The sequence below is a fragment of the Carassius auratus genome, chromosome 38 (genome assembly GCF_003368295.1).
Source record: "Carassius auratus strain Wakin chromosome 38, ASM336829v1, whole genome shotgun sequence".
NCBI lineage: Eukaryota > Metazoa > Chordata > Actinopteri > Cypriniformes > Cyprinidae > Carassius > Carassius auratus.
In genome coordinates, this window is record NC_039280.1 from 126410 (window position 1) to 149054 (window position 22645).

Sequence of the window (22645 nt, forward strand, 5' to 3'; positions counted from 1 at the left end):
CGTCTGTGTTTCCTGTGCTTACACCTCAGCTGTCTGAGCATCTGCACTTCTGTACCATCTCGCCAGGCTGTTGCAATGCGGTTGCTAAAGTGGTTTCATTCTTACTGGCTCCCTGAAGTCTCTGATATTCTGATGTCCGGTCTCTCATTTAATGCTTTTTATTTGTCCTGCAATATGATCAATTGATTTTAAATACAAATTCTAAATGTATTTAAAAATGCAAACATATTTCATGTAGCCTTTGATTTGATAGTTGTCATAACTATACATAATGATTATTAATAATTATAAATGTTAATATTAATATTATGCATGAATATTATTATTTTTCATTAATAATAATTCATGCAATTCTAAAAATGTGCAAGTACAAATAATTAATTTGAAAATAAAAACAATCAAATTTAAATGCTTAGTAAAAAATATATATATTTTGTTTATCTGCATGCTGTGTGATTGTTAAAAGATATTGTAGTATTTTTAATATACTATTATATTTGTATTTAAAAATATAGTTTATTTATTTATTTACAATATTAAGAATTTAAATTAGCTTTTTATTATTATATGAAAATGTTATGATTTTGTTGTGTATTTTTACCAAATCAGTTTTAGTTTTTTATATTTTAGTTTATTTTTATTTCAATTAACAAAAATGTTTATAATCATTTATTTAGTTAACAAAATGTATTGTTAAATATTAACTTAATATTATTCTTCAAGTAAATATTTTAGTTCTATACACCTTTGCTATACACCATTCAATAACATTATATATATATATATATATATTATTATTATTATAAAATTAGGTTTTGATATATTTACATTAGGCATTTTTGGCATACAAAAAAAAAAATCTGTAATTTTGACCCATACAATTTATTTTTGGCTATTGCTACAAAGACACCCCAGAGACTCGAGACTCTTTTGTGCTCCAGCGTCACATATCAGAATGCATTATTATGTAATATAAGATAAGTTTGTTTATAGTGTACATAGAAAAGGAGTTGTTTCTGGACCATCACAGATTTTTTTTAACCATTAAATGAGGAACCCAAGAAACCAGAGACCCGGATATCAGATAATTGACCAGAATATCAAAGCATAAAAAAAGAAGAAAGAACAGACCAGACCAGCTCGAGGACCAGACCAGATCTAGTCTTATAAAGTTGCATGTGTGCAAGAAGCCAGAGAGCGAGAGCGAGCTCACTGAGGCTGGTTCGTGGTTGAGCGATGGGATTTGAGTGGGATCCTGGTCTAAAGGAAGTGAAAACAGAGGGTTGCTTTGAGCCCGGAGGCGTTTAGCTCGGCTGAATCCCGTGAGCCTGCAGTGATGGCATTTCAACAAACTGATGTTTTTGATCATGTTTCAAATAGTGGAAGACGTATTGTGTGCTATAAATAAAATGAGCAGGATCAAGCAGCTCCGCCTGGGAATGAACCAACTTCCTCTGGCTCACGCTCTGAATGGAAAACATATACAATGTATCTGAATAGCTTTAGCACAGTTTAGCTCATGGGCACGTGTTTAACTTTGTCCTTATGCCCTTTGAGAGATATTTTTGATAAGACTGTAAGTCTGTTCGAAACATGGTGAGCTCCTTATCTAGGCGCCAACTTAAGGCAGTGTGTAATTAAGATTTTTAAATGTTTTAAATCAAGTCTATTATGCTCCCCAAGGGTGTGTTTATTTGTTAAAATACAGTAAAATTGTGAAATATTGCTCAAGTTGAAAACAGTTGTGCTGTTTCATATTAATGCTGAAACTGTGATGCATTTCATTTTTCAAGATTATTTGATGAATAGAAAGTTTAACAGCATTTATTTGAAATAGTCTTTAATAACATTAGAAAAGCCTTAACTGTAACTTTTGATCTTTTTAATGTATATTAACTGCAAAAACTGCAAACTTTTGAACCAGAGTGTACAATGTTTTTCGGGGGGAAAAAAATAGAATAAAATAAAAATAAAACTTTTGCCAACAAGTTTTAATGCTTTTAATGCTAATGTTGGTTTTGTAACATGTAAGGCCATTAAAAATCAGTTGTGAGTGTGCTTCATGTGAAAAGTTTGTATTGTGCCTTTACTTATGTTAAGTATGCTTATGTAAACCATTCAGATAATTAATTTAAGATGCTCAGATTGTAGATAATAGTTTCAATTCAACACTTTTAAGTTTAGATTTCTGCATTTGGCAGATGCTTTGATCTTACACTGTATTTATTTGATCAGTTCATGCATTCCCTGGGAATGAAACCCACGACCTTGGCATTGCTAGTGCCGTGCTTTTCTGTTTTCAGCTACACGAACACTTGGACAAGCACATGCCTTCGGATGGACTTGCTAGTATGTGCTGGATATTGAACATGTGACTCTGTCTGATGCACACTTCTCCCTCTCATCCAGCTGACTAAATACGGCTCTGCTTTAGTCACAAGCGGAAGAACAGCAACTCTCTGTCTCTTCCTCAAGCAGTGCAGATAAAGAGCAGGCTTTATTTATAACACCCTGCTGTTTAAAGACACAAGACTGTGAGGACTTTCCATTCGTTCAGTCCAAAACAAACCTACTAACTTCGTCCTGCGGGGAAAGATAGGAAATCCCTGGGATTATTATTCTGGGACTTTGATTGCACATGTATGTCTATGTGTTTGATTACAAATCAAATAAACTAAAATGTAGATTTTTCTGGTGTTAAAGGGATACTCCATCCCAAAATGAAAATGTTGTCATAAATCACTTACCCCCATGTCGTTACAAACCCGTAAAAGCTTTGTTCGTCTTCAGTTTAAGATATTTTGGATATAAACCGGTAGGCTTGTGACTGTCCTATTGACTGCCAAGTAAATAACAGTGTCAAGGTCCAGAAACGAATGAAAAGCATCGTCAGAATACTCCATCTGCCGTCAGTGGTTCAACAGTAACGTTACGAAGCGTCCAGAGTACTTTTCATAGACAAAGAAATCAAAGATAACGACTTTATTCAACAATTCCTCTCCTGTGTGCCTCTCCGAATCAACGTAGCACCATTTTGGCAAAATCTACACTCCATGTACGCTCTTCTGTGTCAGCAGCGCCACAAGGATACATTTTTCACGTATAGTTAAGCTTTGGTTTGAAAGCAAACAATGCATCAGCGCAGCACAGAGCGTACGCCATCTGTGTACAGCTCAGATTTGCCAAAATTGCGCTACGTTGATTCGGAGAGATGCAGAGGAGAGGAATTGTTGAATAAAGTCGTTTTCTTTGTGGACAACAATGGCTTTCTTACTTTTATGGACCTTGACACTATTAGTTACTTGGCAGCCTATGGGACAGTCTCAAGGTTTTCATCCAAAATATCTTAAATTGTGTTCTGAAGACAAACAAAGCTTTTACTGGTTTGGAACGACATGGGAGTAAGTGATTAATAACAACATTTTCATTTCTTGGTGGAGTAAATCAAGTGGATTATCTGTGATTGACGTTGTTTGTTTCCTGTCAGGCATCTGCGGCGGGCAGCATGTCCCCGCGGCGGTCGCTGTACCGGACTCTCTCAGACGAGAGCGTGTGCAGTAACAGAAAGGGATCGTCCTATGCCAGCTCACGGAGCTCCATGCTGGACCAAGCACTGCCCAACGACATCTTATTCAGCAGCACTCCACCCTACCACTGCACCCTACCACCCCGCATCAGCCTCAGCCAGCCCACATCCAACCTCAAGAGTGAGTCAGTCAGTCTATCTATCTATCTATCTATCTACAGTCATGGCCAAAAGTATTGGCACCCTTGGTAAATATGATCAAAGAAGGCTGTGAAAATTAATCTGCATTGTTAATAATTTTGATCTTTTATTTAAAAAATTCACAAAAATGTATCCTTTCATTGGATAATAAGAATTTAAAATTGGTAGAAATATCATAATGAAATAAAGGTTTTTCTCAAATACTCGTTGGACACAAATATTGGCACCCTTAGAAATTCTTATGAGTAAAATATCTCTGAAGTATATTCCCATTCATATTCACAATTCTGAGCATCCCAGCATGATTATAAACATGAAATTATCCAGCCATGGCTTCCTGTTTCTCAGAAATATAAAGAGGAGGGAAAAACAAAGCCCAAATTCCCTTAATCATCCATCAAAATCAGAAAAACCAAAGAATATATTTCTGATGTGCAGCAAAAGATAATTGAGTTTCACAAATTAGTGAAGTCGCTTTAAGAAAAGAGCTAGAGCAGTGAAAATTCCCATTTCCAGGGCAATAATTAAGAATTTCCTATCAACATAAAATGTTATGAATCTGCCTGGAAGAGGACGTGTGTCTATATCGTCCTAATGCACGGTGAGAAGGAGAGTTTGAGTGGCTAAAGACTCTCCAAGAATCACAGCTGGAGAACTGCAGAAAATAGTTTAGTCTCTGGCTCAGAAAACCATTTAAAAAATTGTCAAACAGCACCTACGTCACCACATGTTGTTTGGGAGGGTTTCAAGAAAGATTGTCCTAGCTCATCCAAAAACAAACCAAAGCATATTCAGTTATCAGACATGACTGGAACTGTAAATTGGACTGGCTTCTATGATCAGATGAAACTAAAATTGAGCTTTTTAGCAGCAAACACTCAATATGGGTTTGGTGAAAACAGGGATAAAAAGTATCCCATGTGTACAATGAAATATACTGCTGTATTTTTGATGTTGGGGGCCTATATTTCTGCTGGAGGTCCTGGACATCTTGTTTAGATACATGGCATCATGGCTTCTGTCAAATACCAACAGATAAAAAATGTTAGAAATCTTATAATGGGCCATGTTTGGATCTTCCAAACTGTACAATAATCCAAACACAAACCTCAAAAACAACACAGAAATGGGTCACTGAGCTCAAAACCAAGCTTCTGCTATAGCCCTTCCAGTCCTCTGACCTGAACCCTACAGAGAATGAGAGGAGTGAACTGAAGAGGAGACGCACCAACATGGAGATTGGAATCTGAAGGGTCTGGAGTGATTCTGGATGAAGGAATGGTCTCTTATCTCTTGTGAGGTGTTCTCTAACCTTATCAGGCATTATAGGATTTTTTTTTTTTTAGATCTGTTAAACTGGCAAATGGAGGTTTCAAAAAGTATTGAATATAAGGATGCCGTTTATTGTGGTCAAAGTGTATTAGAGAAAAACATTTATTTCTTAATGATATCTCCCCCCATTTAAAATTCTTATTATCCAATGAAAGGATACATTTTTGTGAATTTTTTAAATAAAAGACGAAAAAGATTAACAAAGCAGATGAATTTTCAAAGCCTTCTTTGATCATATTTACCAAGGGTGCCAATACTTTTGGCCATGACGCTATCTGTATCTATCTATCTATCTATCTATCTATCTATCTATCTATCTATCTATCTATCTATCTATCTATCTATCTATCTATCTATCTATCTATCTATCTATTTGTGTGTCTGTCATTCTATCGTTATATCTATCATTCTGTCATTTTTTCTGTCTCATTCTATCGTTTTTTTATCCATCCATCCATCCATCTGTATTATCAGTTCAGAGGTTGCCCAGCTTTTGTGTTTTATACAATAACTGTTTACAAAGTGCTAAAACATTTGTTTTTACCTTCTCTGAGTAAAACCATCAAGCTTTCAAACTTCAAGCTTTTCAAAGTAATTTTAAAGTTCCAGATTGCGCTTTGTATAATCAACATTTATGTCGTTTTTCTGGCCAAGCACAAAGCTCATCCAATATACTAAATGAAGTGGGAAATTATTTATTTTACATATTCAGATCATGACATCCATCAGTCGCTGTATTACTTCTTTTGAGTTGAAGAAAAACCGTATAGGTTTGAAACAGCATGCTGGAGAGTAATTGCTGTTAGAGTTTAGTTCATATGAAGAGCAGCATGCATTAGCAGCAGCAGCAGCTGTCGTCTGTAAACGCTCTCGTCACATTCAGTGCGTTTCGGCCTCATGCAGTCACACAAACAGGAAGATTTCTGTCCAGAGAGGCGCTTACACCTCCATCAGGAACGTGTGTGACACACAACGCTGCATGACTCCTTTTATATGGCGTCCTTAATTAAAATGCAGGATGAAGAAAATGTCATGGCTAAAGAGCACAGAGAAGACACCTGTCACAGCCACTTCCCCTCACAGCTGTCAGGATCTGTGTTTTTATCGCTGATGGGAACGCAGTTTGGAAACTTAAGCCACACTTACAGTTGGGTCCGTATATATATATATATATATATATATATATATATATATATATATATATATATATATATATATATATATATATATATGTATATATATATATATGTATATATATATATATATGTATATGTATGGACACAGGCACAATTTTTATTATTTTAGCTGCTGACCAAAACATATTCAAGTTACAGTTATATAATGGATATGGGCTGAAAGTGCACACTATGAGTTTTAATTTGAGGGCATTCTAGTCACAATTGAATTGAAGCTTAAAGTGTGCACTTCGGTCTCATCTTGATTCTGTTCTGGTGGCATACAGAGATGAAATTTTTTAAACTGTGTTTGTGTCCAAAAACAGTATGTATGGACCTGTCTTAATGTCATTGTATTGGATGACAACATTTATTAATATAAATTTGCAAATACTGACATGCTGCTGGATTTTTTTCTGTTTTTCTGAACAAACTGTTCATATCTGTGTTTTGCTTGATTTTTTTTTGTGAATGTGTGTAGTCAGTTGTATTTTTAGCATTGCCACAAGAAACAATATCGTGTACATTGACCTAAACAATCATCTAGTACTGTATTTCATGTCAACTTAAACTGTTGACATGTTTATTGCAACTAATAATGACAGAATAGCACATCTGGATACATGCTGCAGATGTTGTTTTATTAAAAACTAACCAACTCCTGTTGTTTTATTTAATGAATGAAACTTAGTTTGATATTTTGTGGTATTATGCAATATTATTTATATAAAAATATTGTATTCTATTTTATTTTTTATAAATATTATATATTAGTATATATTGTTATATAAATAATAATAATAATAATAATTATTATTATTATTATTATAAATCTAAAATACAAATATATTTTATTGAGAAGAGGAAACATTTTAACAGTAATATAAATATAAATAATGTTTATTATATGATTTTTAAGGTTGACTTAAGTCTGTAAAAATACTTTTTATCTTCATTTTAAATTGCATTGTTAATTAAAATTTAACAGGCCTCTTTTTTCCAAATGTTTTGCATGAAAATCGTGTTAATGCTATTATTATTATTATTTAGTTATTTTGTGGTCTTGTGCAATAGCATTTTTTATTGTTATTTATTATGATGATGATTATGTTTCATTTGTTATTTTTTTATGTAAAATATAATTATATTTTTCTATTGAATTCATTTAAATGTAATATTAATCATTTTAATTACTTGTTTTATATTTTATATAATTGTATTAATTAAATATTGTTTTATTATAATTTTGTTAATAATAATAGTAGTAGTAGTAGGAAACAATAATATAAATATTACAATTAATTTTAATTATAATAAAATTTGTTATCAGATTAAATGTGGCCTAAGTCTCCAAATATGGTTCGGGTGTACAGTAAGTACCTTAATTTAAGATATATACACAGGTTGTCTGTAGTGGGGTAAACCTTCTTTAGATGAAAGTGAAATATGTGACACATAAAGACAACAACTAACACAAACAATCATATCCCATTTGGTTTCAAGGATGTGTAATATGAACACATTTAGCAGTTTTAATCCGAGAGCTGATTCTTTTATAGCTGGTTTTCGAGTGGCCCGAGGAGGCTGAATGCTGTCACGTGTAATACATTTCTGATTGTTTCGACAGATAGCAGTTTGCTGATTTTCTTCCCTCGCCCTGCTCATCTAGTGAATTCTCTAATTTGACAGATTGTGTCCCTCTGAGGCTCAGATATAGAGAGAGAGAGAGGCACATTTACCTCCAGTGTTTTCCCTCGCATCATTCTCAGAGCCAGTTCTTTGTGAGATGGAAATGTTTATGTCATATCCTGTCTATCAGACGAGAGAGAGATGCACAATGAGAGGTTTGGACGCATGCAATTGATTGAAAAATGAGGCCATGTTTAGGAGCCTGAACCCAAACGTGACAGCGTTTAGACTTCATCTGCTGACGGGACGGCTGTCCAACATCGTGCATGTGCAGAAAATGACTTTTTTGGTTTTCAAAGCCTAACAATCGTCTGTTTCGGTCATCCTTTGAATGCATGATGTGGCTTCAGAGTTCCTTCAAATGCAAACAGCACACTTCGAATCAGCTCCAGACTTTTACCTGATTAATTGATGTAGAAATAATGAAGGAATAGCCAAGATCTGTGCATAAAACAGCTTTTGAGTCAACTCTCCAGTTACTAATGCATATTAAAGGTACATATTAAAGAGCTGTTTTCCTTCACCTTTCCTCCAATTTTTAATTAAAGTTAAAAATTAAATTAAAGCTCATAGAGTGCATTTAAGCCTATATTCATGATATAACTATAACTTGAATATATTTTGTTCAGCAGCTAAAATAAAATAAAATAATTTATGTTTCCAAATGGACCTGACGGAGATCTTTATAAATATTTAGAAAAATTATAAATAATATAAAACATATATATATTATTATACACTATATATATTATCATATATATACTATGTCCTATAATTTTATCTAATAATAATAATAATGTGATAATTTTGTTCATAACAATATAAATTATTATAATACTAAAATATGTGCAATAATTAAGTACATAACATAACTTTCTAAATGTAAATTTTAAATGTGTACATTTATTTATATATTCATAAAACATTTTGGGGGTCAGCGTGATTTCTTTTAAATAAATTAATACTTTTATTGAGCTAGGATGCATTAAATTGATCAAAAGTGACAGTAAAGGTGTTTATAATGTTACAAAAGATTTCTACTTCGAATAAATGCTGATCTTTTGAACTTTTTATTAATCGAAGAATCCTGAAAAATAAAATGCATCACAGAAATATTGTGCAGCACAACTGTGTTCAACACTGATAATAATCAGAAATATTTCTTTAGCATCAAATCAGGATATTATTCTGATTTCTGACAGTGGAGACTGGAGGAATGATGCTGAAAATACATGAATAAATTAAATTTGACTATATATGCACATAGTAACCAGGTATTTTAAACTTTTTTTATAACATTTGACCATTTCATGATCATATAAATGCAGCCTCTGTGAGCAGAAGAGATGATGTTTGTAATGTTGTGGGTTAGTCTCTCACACATTTTCTCCTAGAGAGCAGATCTTAGATGAATGCTGTGATCTTGCTCTCTCTCTATTGTGTTGAAGGATGAAGTCTTTGAGATCTTGTAAAAGGAACCATTATGTGTTGAAGGCGTCAGGTGAGCGTTTTAACCTCTCTTCCTCCCACTGCCTTCATTAGAGAGCTCCTGACCTCCGACAGAAGGACTGTGGCTGTGTTTGTGCTGTCTGTAGAAGCCCAGGGGAAGCTCAGCGGTCTCTGATCTCTCTCTCTGTCTCTTTCTCTCTCCAGATGACTTCTGGTTCTCTGACGGCTCGCTCGCCGACCGCTCAAAGTTCAGCGACCCGGGTCTCATGCCTCTGCCGGACACCGCCACGGGTCTGGACTGGTCTCACCTCGTGGACGCCGCCAGAGCCTTTGAAGGTGCGTGCAGAAGCGCTGAAATGCAGCGTAACCTTGAATTGCGTATAAAAATCCCATGCATTTGGATGACACCGTTTTAACACAAACTAACAAAACTTGATGCATATTCATCAGTCATGCATAAATGAAACAAACCCGATTGCTGTAATTGAGCTAAAAAACTGAATGTGTTTTAAATACACAATAACCAGCTTTATATATTGCATTGACTTATTGAATATTGCATGTTCCGCAGCCATATTTTCACCATGTTCATACTATTTTTTTTAAATCACATTAAACAGGAAAATTATTGAAATAAAATCAAACCGATACAAATAATTGTTTGATTCTAATGCATTATTATTATTATTATTTATTGTTATTATTATTAAAGTTAATAATAACAATAATAAACAAGTAGTAATAATATGTGAATATTATGAATTATAATTATTATTAATATTTCTGTAGTTATATATGTTATATAAAATATATTTAGTTATATTATAAGGTATTTGTGTGTGTGTGTACATATGTATATATAATTGTTATTGATTAGTTATTATTGTTTCATATTTATGTTGATCTGAAGAATATAGATGCAAATAATTAATAATGGCACTTAGTATGAAATTTTGACTTCTAATGCAATAATTTTAATATTGTCTATTGATATTATTGTTTTTAATTTTATTACTATTAATTAAAATAATTGTACATGTAATGTATATTTATATTGTTATATTTATATATATACATTGATATTTTATGTATAGAAATGCACAATAACAAGGTTTATATATATTAAATTGTCTCATGCATTTTAATTATTTTGACATTGCTTGTTTCAGAGCTAGCCGTATTTTAACCATGTTCATACTTTTTATAAATGTAAATTGTTTTTACAATGAACATATTTTAATAAATGCATTGATGAATGTAGATGTAAATGCAATGAAAATAGCAACCTGGTTGATCTGTTAAAACAGAAATCTTGGCTGCTTGGCCCGTTTCATTTATGAATTAAGTTTATTAGTTATTTATGCAGTTATTTATTACATCTATCGATGGAAATTTCATATTTAAGTTACATGCATAAATCTTAAATTCAGGGCTAAATATCTGAGTGCATGTACTCTGAATCCACCTGCAATTAAACACTCGTAATTTGTGCCGCACTCGTCCTCCTGTCTGCTCCTGTCCTTCTCTAAATGGATTAGTGAGAAGGCCATCATCATTTGCGTAATGGCTTCAGTCTTCTTTCAGTCATCCAAGCTGTTTTCACTGCTTTGTGTGCAGCTTTAGTGCTGCTTTTTTAAATGTTGCTCTTATTTTAAAGTGTTCGATGCTGTAGATTTTTTTCTCAGGAGGATCGATTTCATGAGATTTATGCTTAAATGGATTGTTTTAAACCTATATACTGTTACTATCTTCTCGTTGCACAACTGTCCTTTTTAGGTGAATCGTGAAATCAAGTCTAGGTTGTGTTTTACCATAAAATCAAAAGAGAAATTAAGTTCTAGATGTGAAATAACGCCTATTTTCTAGGACCATTAAGCTGTGTTGCTTTGTGATTTTCATTATTCTCATGCCAGTTAAACACAAGCCTTAAAGTATGCTTGCAATTGTCATTAATTGTTATTAGATTCTTATTTAAAGTTACACTTTAAAACAATTATACACAATTTAATTCAAACAAAAAGATAGTGTGTATACTCACACACATATATAATTGTGTGTGTGGGGGGGTGTGTTTTGGAGGGAATTGTACTGGTATGAAAATAATGTCACAGTGAAAAAAAATAAATGAAATTTTTTTTATTCTTTTTTTTTTTTTTTTTTTTTTTTTTGGCTGAAACATGAGAGACTTCAACAATCAAATATATGCAATTGCTAACATTTCATATTGTTGCTAACTGGAATAGTTATGTATTAACTAAATGTTAAACCTTTTTATTATTAAAATATCAGCTTTATTTATTCTTGATTGGAATCTGTTGCATGCTGAGCATTAAGTCCCAGAATGCACGTCTGTTAATATGTGTGTAATTACTACTGTAACGCTTCATCTTGATTTGTGTGAAGAAACAACACAACGTGCTGAAAGCTCTGGTCTTGTGTTGTTTTATTTGAGCTCTGAGCAGCCTCTAACAGAGAAACACAGAGCTCATATTGTCATGTTTTATGTTTGATCAGAAACGCACATGCAGGGATGATCGTAAATTAAACTCTTTATGTTGTGCATCATTTCCACAGCAGCATCTGTTTCTCCATATGGTGTAATGAGAGTAAGTGCATTGATTTGAGAGATGCTACAAAACACTGTCTGTCATAAGGCCTTTCACCCATATGTCACATTTAAAGACACAGAGGGGACTGAGATTCAAACCCTTGATTGTTCAGAACATCTGCACAGTTGTCAAAGAATTGGTGTTTATATACATGTATATACACTAGATGTGCATACATACTGTATAATGCATAATATATAGCATGGTATTAAGAATTTGGAGGGCAAATGTGCTAATAATAATGCAAAACATTTTTATTTTCTTACAAAATAACATCTAAAAGATTTTTACATTATGGTAATGAGATTTTTTCATTTATTTATTTTTTTTAGATGCAAGTGCAAAATATATGCATTGTATTTTTTGCGTTATGGTAATGAGAATTTGGAGGGGTCATGTGCGTATGATAATAACAACAATCTATTAAATGCAAATGCTTTTTCTATTATTATTATTATTATTATTATTATATTTAATATAAATGTATACTAGTACTGAGAGTGCATTTGATGGCTTATTTTGGATTCTTTTTTTGTGTATTAGGAATACTGTTCACGCTTTGGCAAAATTTTTTGTTCCTCTTTTTTAAGTCACTTTGGATAAAAGCATCTACTAAATTTGTAAATGGCAATTGTGCTGGGTAGCCCCGCCCACAAAGGCCTCTCATTGGTCCAAAATTCAGTTGCACATAACTATGCATTAAAAATTAAATGACCGTGGAACACAAAACCAGTCAAAAGGGACATTCTTTTGAAATTGAGATGTGCATATCATCTGAAAGCTGAATAAATAATCTTTCCATTGATGTATGGTTTGTTAGGAGGACAGTATTTGTCTGAGATACAACTATTTGAAAATCTGGAATCTGAGGGTGTAAACAAATCATAATATTGAGAAAATCTCTTTTAAAGTTGTCCAAATTAATTCTTAGCAATGCATATTACTAGTCATAAATTAAGTTTTGATACGTTTACGGTAGGAAATACCAAATATCTTTAATCTTTAATATCCTAATGATTATTGGCATAAAAGAAAAATCGATATTTTTGACCCATACAATGTATTTTTGGGTATTGCTATCAATATACCCCAGAGACTCAAGACTGCTTTTGTGCTGCAGGGACACAAATGTTCTGATTGGATTATGGTGTGTCATTCATGCTTTTTAAATTTCATTGTGGACCAACCAATCACAAATCAAAATCACTTTCGGATTTGCTCTTTCACTCCGTTACATGTGAACCAACTCTTCAAAACCTGAGTGAAAGACGGTTTGAGAAACAAGTGTCTGGACTGAAGAGTCAGAGGCGTCCTCAGCTGACACTCAAACAAATGAGTCCATGAACTGTTAAAACCAGCCCAAACTGCTTCATAGACCATAAATACACTTTAAAGACTGATGCAATATTTGGAAACAAAGTTATAGTTTTAGAGGAGATGCTTGTCTCTGTGACCCAGAATAACACTGCATAAAAACACTGAGAGATAAGTTTAGCTCAAAGCATATTTGCCCTCCATTTGCATCAGCGAGCATGAATGGAAGTCAACAAGAAGAAAAGAAGTGTTTAAACAAATGTTCATAAACACACTGTTTTATTGAGTAACTCCAGCTAAACACTCAACGTGGGACTTGAGACGACCAATGTTTTTTAAGATACCTGCGATTCTTTAATGCAAGTGTCAAGACACATCTCACTCTTATCTGAGGCCAGCACAAATCCCATTTTTTTTTTAACAGTGAAGGGTTTCATCAGATGTGACTTGTGTCTGAAAGCCTCATGACAATGTGAATACAGCCGAACTGTGTTTTATTGTGTCTCCCAAATCAACACACATTCCCCCTACAAAAAAACAAAAAAACTATGCATTTAATTTTGCCAGAAATTGTATGTTTTCTTGATTAATTAAATGCATATGGATTTTTTTTTTTTACTTTTGCAGTAATGAGAGTTTGTAGCAGAAATATGCTTATAATAAGAAGAATAATACAAAACCAGTCATAAGGGTCAATTTCTCGAAATTTAGATTTATGTGTCATCTGAAAGCAGAATAAATCATCTCTCCATTGATGTATGGTTTGTTAGGATCAGACAATATTTGTCTGAGATACAACTATTTGAAAATCTGGAATCTGAGGGTGCAAGAAAATCTAAATACTGAGAAAATTGCCTTTAAAGTTGTCCAAATGATGTTCTTAGCAATGCATATTACTAAACAAAATTGAAGTTTTGATATATTTACAGTTGCAAATTTACCAAATATCTTCATGGAACATGATCTTTACTTAATATCCTTATGATTTTTGGCTTAAAAGAAAAATCTATAATTTTGACCCATACAATGTTTTTTTGGCTGTCGCTACAAATATACCCCAGAGACTCAAGACTGCTTTTGTGCTCCAGGGACACATATTAATGCAGACATAGTTTATTTTCTTCCAAAATTAAATGCAAATTCATTTATTTATTTATTTTTGTGTTATAGTAATGAAAGCAAATGTAGAGCAAATGCACTACTGCTAATAATAATACAAAGATGTATATTTTTTTGCATTATGGTAATTATTTTATTTATTTTTTTGGGAGAAAATGTGCTTATTAAAATAATAAAAATACAAAATGTTCTCATTTTATTGCTAAATTAAATGCAAATGCATTTTGTTTTTATTTTGCATTATGATGAGAATTTGTAGCAGACATTTGAAAATAATAACTATTAATTCAAAATAGTTAAATTGCTTGCTAAATTAAATCTAGATGCGTTATTTCCTTTATTATTTTCTATTTATTTTTTTGCATTGATAATTAGTGGATGAAATTCGTTTAATTGTCATAATATTATTTGTAATACTACTTAATTCTTAACAAATCTATTAGGATTGATGAGAATGTGATTGTGAGAACTGATTATTATTAACACATCATCACATGACTGTATTTGATACTGCCATCAGATATGATTGAGTCTGAGTCTCAGCACTGAGTTTGCTGTGGTTTTGTTGTGTGTGTGTCCTGATCTGAGTGTCTCTGGTGTTTCTTTGTGTCCAGACCAGCGTGTAGCCTCGTTCTGCACCATGACGGACATGCAGAGAGCCGAAGCGCTGCAGATCTCACGTGAGCTCACCAGACGTGTGGCGGCCGCTGAAGGAGCCGCACTGGAGGCCGGGTGAGTTTATAACCCAACACACACACACACACACACACAATCCACTGTGTGTGTTCATGCCCAGACTTACAGCTCTGTCTCGCTCCTCAGTGATACGTCTCCAGCCACGCTGACAGGCAAAGTCAATCAGCTGGAGGTCATCCTGAGACAGCTGCAGTACGACTTGAAGAAGGTAAACGATCCCGTCCTGAGGGAAAACCAGAGCCATGTTTTTTAGTTCTTTAGTTCTTTAGAGAACATTTACATTTACATACTTTTATCTGAAACTGTCCAGAGATTGAGTTTTACAGCTCATTCCAGAAGGAGGGAACAGTTCATGTAAAAGTCTGTGAAAGTGATTTTGTGCTTCTTTGAGATGACATTCACTTGATGAGCTTCTAGAGGCACATCACTCTGAAGTAAAGAGAAGTAGAGAATGTTAAAATGGTAAAACAAATAATAGAATTTAAAATGCATTATAAAAAAAAATACATTTTAATTGAATAAATAAAAATAGGTCGGTATTACAGCCTTCACAATATTACAGCATTTGACAATATTACCAGGGCTGGTTGAAATTAATTTAAAAATAAATAAATAATGAATTAAAGTGTAATAAAAATGACAGTATTGTTTCTAATTTGACAACATTATCACATTAACAAATATAAGGCTTTACAAATGGCTTATGAGGCTTATTAGGCAAATATAAGTAAAAAAAAAAAAAAACATTTTGAACAATATTGAAAAAATAAATAATAAAAAATAAGATTAATAAAATAAAAAGAGGTAAGTTTTACCTCTTTCTAATTTGACATTAATGCTTGCACACTGTTACAGAATCGACAGCATTACTACTATTAAAATTTGTTTTTTTTTTAAACAGAACAAAATCACATTACATTTTATAAATACCAAAATGACAATATTACCACTTAATCTGACAAAATTACTCTCTTCACAATATTACAGAATCTAAAAATACCACCACATTTATAATTTTTTTTAATAAATAATAAAAAAGAAAATGTTTTTAATTTGAAATAAAAATTACAGTATTTTTAGGTTCTTATTTTTTACAATATAACCAGTTACAGATTTACCATTTAACAGTATTATCACTTTAAAAATAATTTAAAAAATAAAAAAAGAAACGTTTTATTTGTAAAAGTTTAATCACAATTATATTGACAGTCATAGTGTTTCTCTTCAAGTTAAAGGTGTGCAAGAAACTATAATAGAATCAAATTATTTATTAAAGACCAATTATTTTACACTGCATGTTTGTTTTTAATTAGTTTACTTGTTTACTCACACTATTCAAGGCTTATCCAAAGGCTCATATTTTGCATATAATGACAGCATATATTAAGCACCATAAAAGAGCTAGCTGACTATATTCTGAGGCCATTGTTTGACTTCTGTGCTCAGGAGAAGGAAGACAAGGCGATCCTGCAGGTGGAGGTGCATCACCTGCGGCAGGACAACATGCGTCTGCAGGAGGAGAGCCAGACGGCCGCCGCACAGCTCAGGAAGTTCACCCAGTGGTTCTTCCACACCATCGACAAGAAGCCTTGATGGAGACCGCTGGAGACGTTCAGGACCCCACACCATTGACCGTCACTAGCAAAGCCCGACTCCTACCGCAGTTCAGTCAGATGTAGAATGTAAGTATGTCCTGGACTGAAGAAACCACTTGTGTTGGTGCAGATGAGCAGCGAAGAAAACGGAGAATGTACTCGATTAGCAACTAAACGATGTTTCCGGAGGTGGATTGTGAATGTAACGCATCAAGACTTCATTCTCTGCCTCCGTTATTGAAAGGTGCAATCAAACGTTGGAGCTCAGAATCATTTCTGTCCACAATCATCAAGTTCTGGCAATAAGAGTCGTGGATTCTCTGAGCAAACACGATGTGAAGAGTTGGGGAAGCTGTAAATGTTGAGATTGTGCCTCAAAGAAAAGCCGAAATGAAGCAGGTGTGTGCAGCACCTGCCTCGTCTTGAATCCGCGATCACATGCCAAACTCTGTGTCCTTGTCTGTACAGAACCTCCAATCAAGTGTCTTGTATTTAACACTGTTATTTAAGCTTATTTCACCTTAATTAGTTTATTTTATTCAGATGAACGGCGTCTGGAGGGACGGCTGTGAGAAGGCCATACTGTGATGGACTGTGTCTGATACACAGTTACACTGAGGATTTGTCTTTTTGTCCCTCATTGCAACATTTGGATGCTGCTAGATAACACTTTGTCGGTTTCTATGCTTTTACAAACGTGTTTCTCTGTAAATTTCATGTAAGATGGGAAATGTGGTTGCTTTTTTTTAATAAACGTAGTATGTAAAATAAATCTGATGCGTCATCTTAATATTTCAGGTCCTTGGAAAAAACATTTACATGTTTCTAAATGTGTGCACAATGATCATTACTTCTATTTTATTTCTTCCATTTTTTGCATTATGGCAATTAAATTTTTGTAGGCGAAGTTATATTTGTAATGCAAAAAAAAATTTCAAAAGTTCTTGCAAAATAAATCCAATATTATGTGCAATAATGTGCAAGGAGCAATAATAATAATGTCAAATAAAAAGTCATTTTCTTGCGAAATTAGATGCAAATGCAAAATTACATTTTCACGTCCAGAAAGGTGCTTAATTTTCATTTAATAGTAGTAGAAGTAGTAATAATAATAATAATGCATAAACAAATAGTCTTTATTTTCTTGCAAGATAAGATGAAAATGCAAAATTTTTTAATTGTATTATTTGAATTATGATAAAGTGAATTAGTTGGAGAAATGTGACGATGCTACTACTACTACTACTAATAATAATAAGTCAAAAACAAATATTCCTTATTTTCTTGCTAAGATGTAAATGAAAAATAATTTGTATATTTTGCATTATGGTAATGTGACGTTGTAGGGGAATGTGCTTAATTGTTTGGTGTGAGTTGAATGTCTGGTACTTTCTGGGCATCCTGAGATTTGATTGACTTTCTGATGACTCTGACATTTTCTCCAGTTCAGCACCGGCAGAGAATGATTGTTGCCGTGGGTTTTTGTTGCCATGGAAGCAGCAAATTGAGCCGAGGACTCTTCTGGGAATACCTGCCTTAGAATAAGTTCATATCTAATGGACACTTATCTGAGCATGCACAGGTGAGAGACAGAGAGGCTATTAAACGAATGTAGTTCATTCTCCAAACCTTTCTAAAAACCAATAATTCACCGAAAAATTCCAATTCAGAATTTTGATTTCTAGGTGAATTGTTGCTTAAAAGAAACTGCTGTTGATGTATCTAGCATGTTTTTTCTTTCTGTTTTTATATGTAAATTGTTAAAGCTTCAAAGAGGCCAAACTCATAAATTACATAATGATTAAAGAATCTACGTTCCATTTCCACGCACTGTAAATCCTAGCTGCCAGGAATCTCTTTCCAACATCAGAGACGACCGCAGGATTGAAGTGGTGCAAGACGGGGAGACGAGCAATCCAGGGAACAAAGCAATCCTTAAACATTCCCAGTGGAGCCGTAGGAGGCCAGAATGACACGGATTCATGTAAACGCTCCTGTTCTCCATGTTACACTGTCACACTCTTGCACGCTGAAAAATGCTGAAGCCTCATTTACAGGCCACTATTTACACCGAGCCAGTCAGGAAGTGGAGATGTGACACACTGTAGCCCCTTTCACACTGCCATTCCGGCAAATACAGGGGTAAAGTGTTCCTGCAATTGTTCCCTGGTCGCTAGATTTGGCACTTTCACACTGCCAGTGATGACCCGGTATATGTGCGTGCTTTCACACACAACCCTTGAAGATCCCGTAACGACACGTGACATCAGCGCGTGACGTGTAATGTACGAGTCGACAACGCTTGGCACGTTATACTTTAACTGAAGCAAGCAAACGATCTCGGCGTTAGCGCGGAAAGTGAGGAACTAACTGATCTCTGCTTCATTAGAGTTTGCACATGTGTTTTCGTCGCGAACGTTGATCTTCCTTCAAAACAGCCGGTAACGCATCACTTCGATATAGAATTAGATCTGGCTTTTGTTCACACAGTGCTCGTCCCGGGTCGAACCCCGCAATGTTACTAGGTCCCCGACCCGGGTTCAATTCGGTAATCAATTCCGGGACGTGGTTGCTTTCACACAGAAGGCGCCCCGGCAATGTTCCGGAAGTATTGCGGGTCCGACGTGCAGTGTGAAAGGGGCTTGTGAGATGCAGGAAGTGCTGGTTGAGTCCCAGCTGACTGTGTTTGAGACGATATGTGACACACGGCTGATTCAACCGCTCGCAGCATTCCCACACTCGCCCAAAACATGGGAATGTTGCAGGATATCTGCAAATTCCTGCCCTGAAAGAATCATGGAAATCTATGCAACTTTTTTGTTGAATAAATAAAACCGATTTGTTCATTACAGACACACAGCCTTTGGTTTCACAAGACATTAACTGATGAACTGTTGTGATGTTTTTATCATCTGTTTGGATTCTCATTCTGACAGCACCCATTCACTGCAGAGCATCCGTTGATGAGACACTGATGCAATGCTACGTTTCTCCAAACCTGATGAAGAAACAACCTCATTGTGCATGGCCTGAGGGTGTGTATAATGTTCATTTTTGGGTAATTGTTGCTTTAATCACCTCTGTCTGCTTTATTAAGACAAGAGAAAACAACAGATGTCTATCAAATAAGTGGAGTAATAGATGCTGCTTCTCTGACTGAAAAATACATTTTTCAGAATGAGGATCACATATTTCTTGATGAAAAGTAAAGCCTGTGGTAGCCGCAGCTGTTTGGGTGTGGTGCACAACTCCACCGCAAAGGATTGTGGGTAAGAAGTGTAACCCCTCTCATCCGTGTCCTCCCTGACGCGGCGAGCGGGTCTCCAGCATGGGAGGTGGACGCACTAACAAGGAGGCTAAATGGCTACAGCCACTAGCGCGTCTCTTGAGATCGGGGAGTGAGGTTTACCCACACAGCACTTCTCGCTGGCCTCCGTTACACTCACCCCCATTCGGGTCACAGTACCAATGTAACCCCTCTCACCCGGGTCCTCTCTGACGCTCCTCGCACTCGCTCCGAGTGGGGCTCGAACCCAGGTCTCCGGCATGGGAGGCAGACGCACTAACAAGGAGGCTAAATGGCTACAGCCACTAGCGCGTCTCTTGAAATCGGGGAGTGAGGTTTACCTGCACAGCACCACTCGCTGGCCTCCGTTATAATCACCCCCCTAAACCTCACTCCCATCCGGGTCACGGCACCAATGTAACCCCTCTCTCCCGGGTCCTCTCTGACGCTCCTCTGACTCACTCCGAGCGGGGCTCGAACCCAGGTCTCCAGCATGGGATGCGGACGCACTAACAAGGAGGCTAAATGGCTACAGCTTCTGACTGTATTCCAAGCAGCGCTGATGTTAACATACTGACTTTAATCAGGCTGGACATGTTTATTTGACCTGGATGAGAGAGAGATACAGCCATGTTTTCATGACAAGTTTATGGAAAGATGTATATTCATTGTTCATGACCTCGCTTTCATTCATGTCGAATTAAGAATGGCATCTGCTCTGATTAAAGGCTAGTGTTTTTTATTGTTTTAGCAGTAGTCGCTTTCACAACAGTTTCCTCTCTATTTAGCCTTTTCTGTGCTGAAATGCACTAGCTTTTAAACGTCTGGGGGACATTGTTTTGAGAAAGATATTCATACTTTTATTTTTCAAGACATGCATAGTGTTGTAAAAAATTTAAATGTTGTTCTGAAATAAACTCAATTCAATATTTCATCTTTTTGAGTTTTATTTTAAACCTATCCCATTTGACATTCTTCTTATTTAATGAGTTAGAATTTAAAGATTTAATGAATTAGTCATCAATTCACAACCCTGATGAATCCCTGCATTACAGGAAAGCTCTGTGGTGATCAGATCAATCAGAGCACGTCTTCGCTCCACTGAGCATGTGAATCAATAATCAACATTTGCATGCGTGATACATTGTTTCCTGCCAGTTCTGCAAGTGCAACATTAAAAAGTCTGAGTGAAACAGAGTTTATTTTTCTTTGATGTGCTTCCATGCAGAGGAAAATCTGCAAATTCTCCTAGTTGTTGCTCACTGTAGAAGCTGCCTAGAAGCTAAGTTCATAGAAATTGCATGAAGCCAATCAGACCAGAATCTGTCAAAAGAGTCTGTTTTTGTGGGTAATTTGCATCAGGGCTCATATTAGAGGGTGGTTCTTCTCTCTTGGCAGGAGGTTGTGGTCATATGCATGTGTGTGATGAAGCTAAACCCAAGCGTCTGTGTGTTTTGTCTTCATTAGCTGTGCTGATGGCCTCTGCTGCTTCTCTGGAGCTTTTTGGGACAGTTTCAAGGCAGATCCGTGCTGCCAGACCGGGCTTCACACAGCACGGCCGCAGAAGCAGACACGAGGTGGATCTCTGAGAGTCTCTCTTAATGGAGATGTTTAATCAGCGTCTGCTGTCTCTGCCAGAGCGGCAGATGGGATCTCCTACTGCTGGAGGCTCTTCTGATTGGGGTCATTTTTCTGGGTGGGTTTGAAGCCGCAGGAGTTTAAACAATGGCTAAAGTCAAGGCTTGGGTGTCCAGATTTCGTTTATGATCTCCAGAAGTCTCCAGAATAATCCTGTTTCACGATCGATCTATCGCATGACATCCAAATGATGGTTTATGATAGTATAATCTGCCGTTCTGTTTCCATTATACTGATGTTTTCTGTAGGAAACCTCAACTGTGTCCCTGGAGCACAAAAGCAGTCTTGAGTCTCTGGGGTATATTTGTAAAATACAGGGTATGGGTCAAAATTATAGATTTTTCTTTTATGCCAAAAATCATTAGGATATGAAGTAAAGATTATGTTCTATGAAGATATTTTACCGTAAATATATAAAACTTAATTTTTGATTTGTAATATGCATTGCTAAGAATTCATTCGGACAACTTTAACTTTGGATTTTCTCCATATTTGTTTTTACACCATAATGTACATCATTAAAAAAGGCTTTTTTATGCAACTATCAGATGATGTACAAATCTCAAATTTTTTTTAAGTACCCTTATGAAAGGTTTTTTGGTCCAGCGTCATCTACAGTTTCTCAGAGTCAATGTCAAATGCTTATGTTTTGAAACCAGAAGTCATTCACAATAACATCAGTGGAGTGAACTAACCCTTTAGAGTGAGGTTTCAGCACATATAGTACTGTGATTGTGGTCTTCAACAGCAATTCATGTCACAAACCACTGTCAGGTTGATTCTGCCGTACCCTCAAATACACCAGACAGAGATTGCTGGTGAACCACAAGATGTATGGAGCTCGTTTGGATCTGGAGGATATCTGCCCCTCTCCGTCCTGACACACACACACACAAGCTGAAGCTCTGACGTACGTCTTGGCCGCAGCGGAGAGACGCTGAAAGCAGATTTCTCCAGGAACAATAGCAGCGTGATGTGGGTTTGTGATACGGCTCATTGGCGCTGTAGGTCTGTAA

At 35.3% G+C, this 22645-nt stretch overlaps 1 protein-coding gene and 1 long non-coding RNA gene across 3 annotated transcripts in view; one reads left to right on the forward strand and one right to left on the reverse strand.

Annotated features, from left to right (window-relative positions):
* Positions 1 to 17477, forward strand: part of LOC113056575 (signal-induced proliferation-associated 1-like protein 2) — a 111138-nt gene extending 93661 nt beyond the window's left edge. For both annotated transcript variants that reach the window (XM_026223334.1, XM_026223335.1), the window contains exons 16-20: positions 3488 to 3707; positions 9577 to 9708; positions 15029 to 15146; positions 15237 to 15318; positions 16557 to 17477. In XM_026223334.1, coding sequence (XP_026079119.1) covers positions 3488 to 3707; positions 9577 to 9708; positions 15029 to 15146; positions 15237 to 15318; positions 16557 to 16703 — 699 coding nt within the window. In that variant the 3' untranslated portion in view covers positions 16704 to 17477. The remainder of the gene's footprint in view (positions 1 to 3487; positions 3708 to 9576; positions 9709 to 15028; positions 15147 to 15236; positions 15319 to 16556) is intronic.
* Positions 15206 to 22645, reverse strand: part of LOC113056576 (uncharacterized) — a 50699-nt gene continuing 43259 nt past the window's right edge. Inside the window, exon 6 of the long non-coding RNA XR_003277717.1 lies at positions 15206 to 15333. This is a non-coding gene — a long non-coding RNA (uncharacterized LOC113056576). The remainder of the gene's footprint in view (positions 15334 to 22645) is intronic.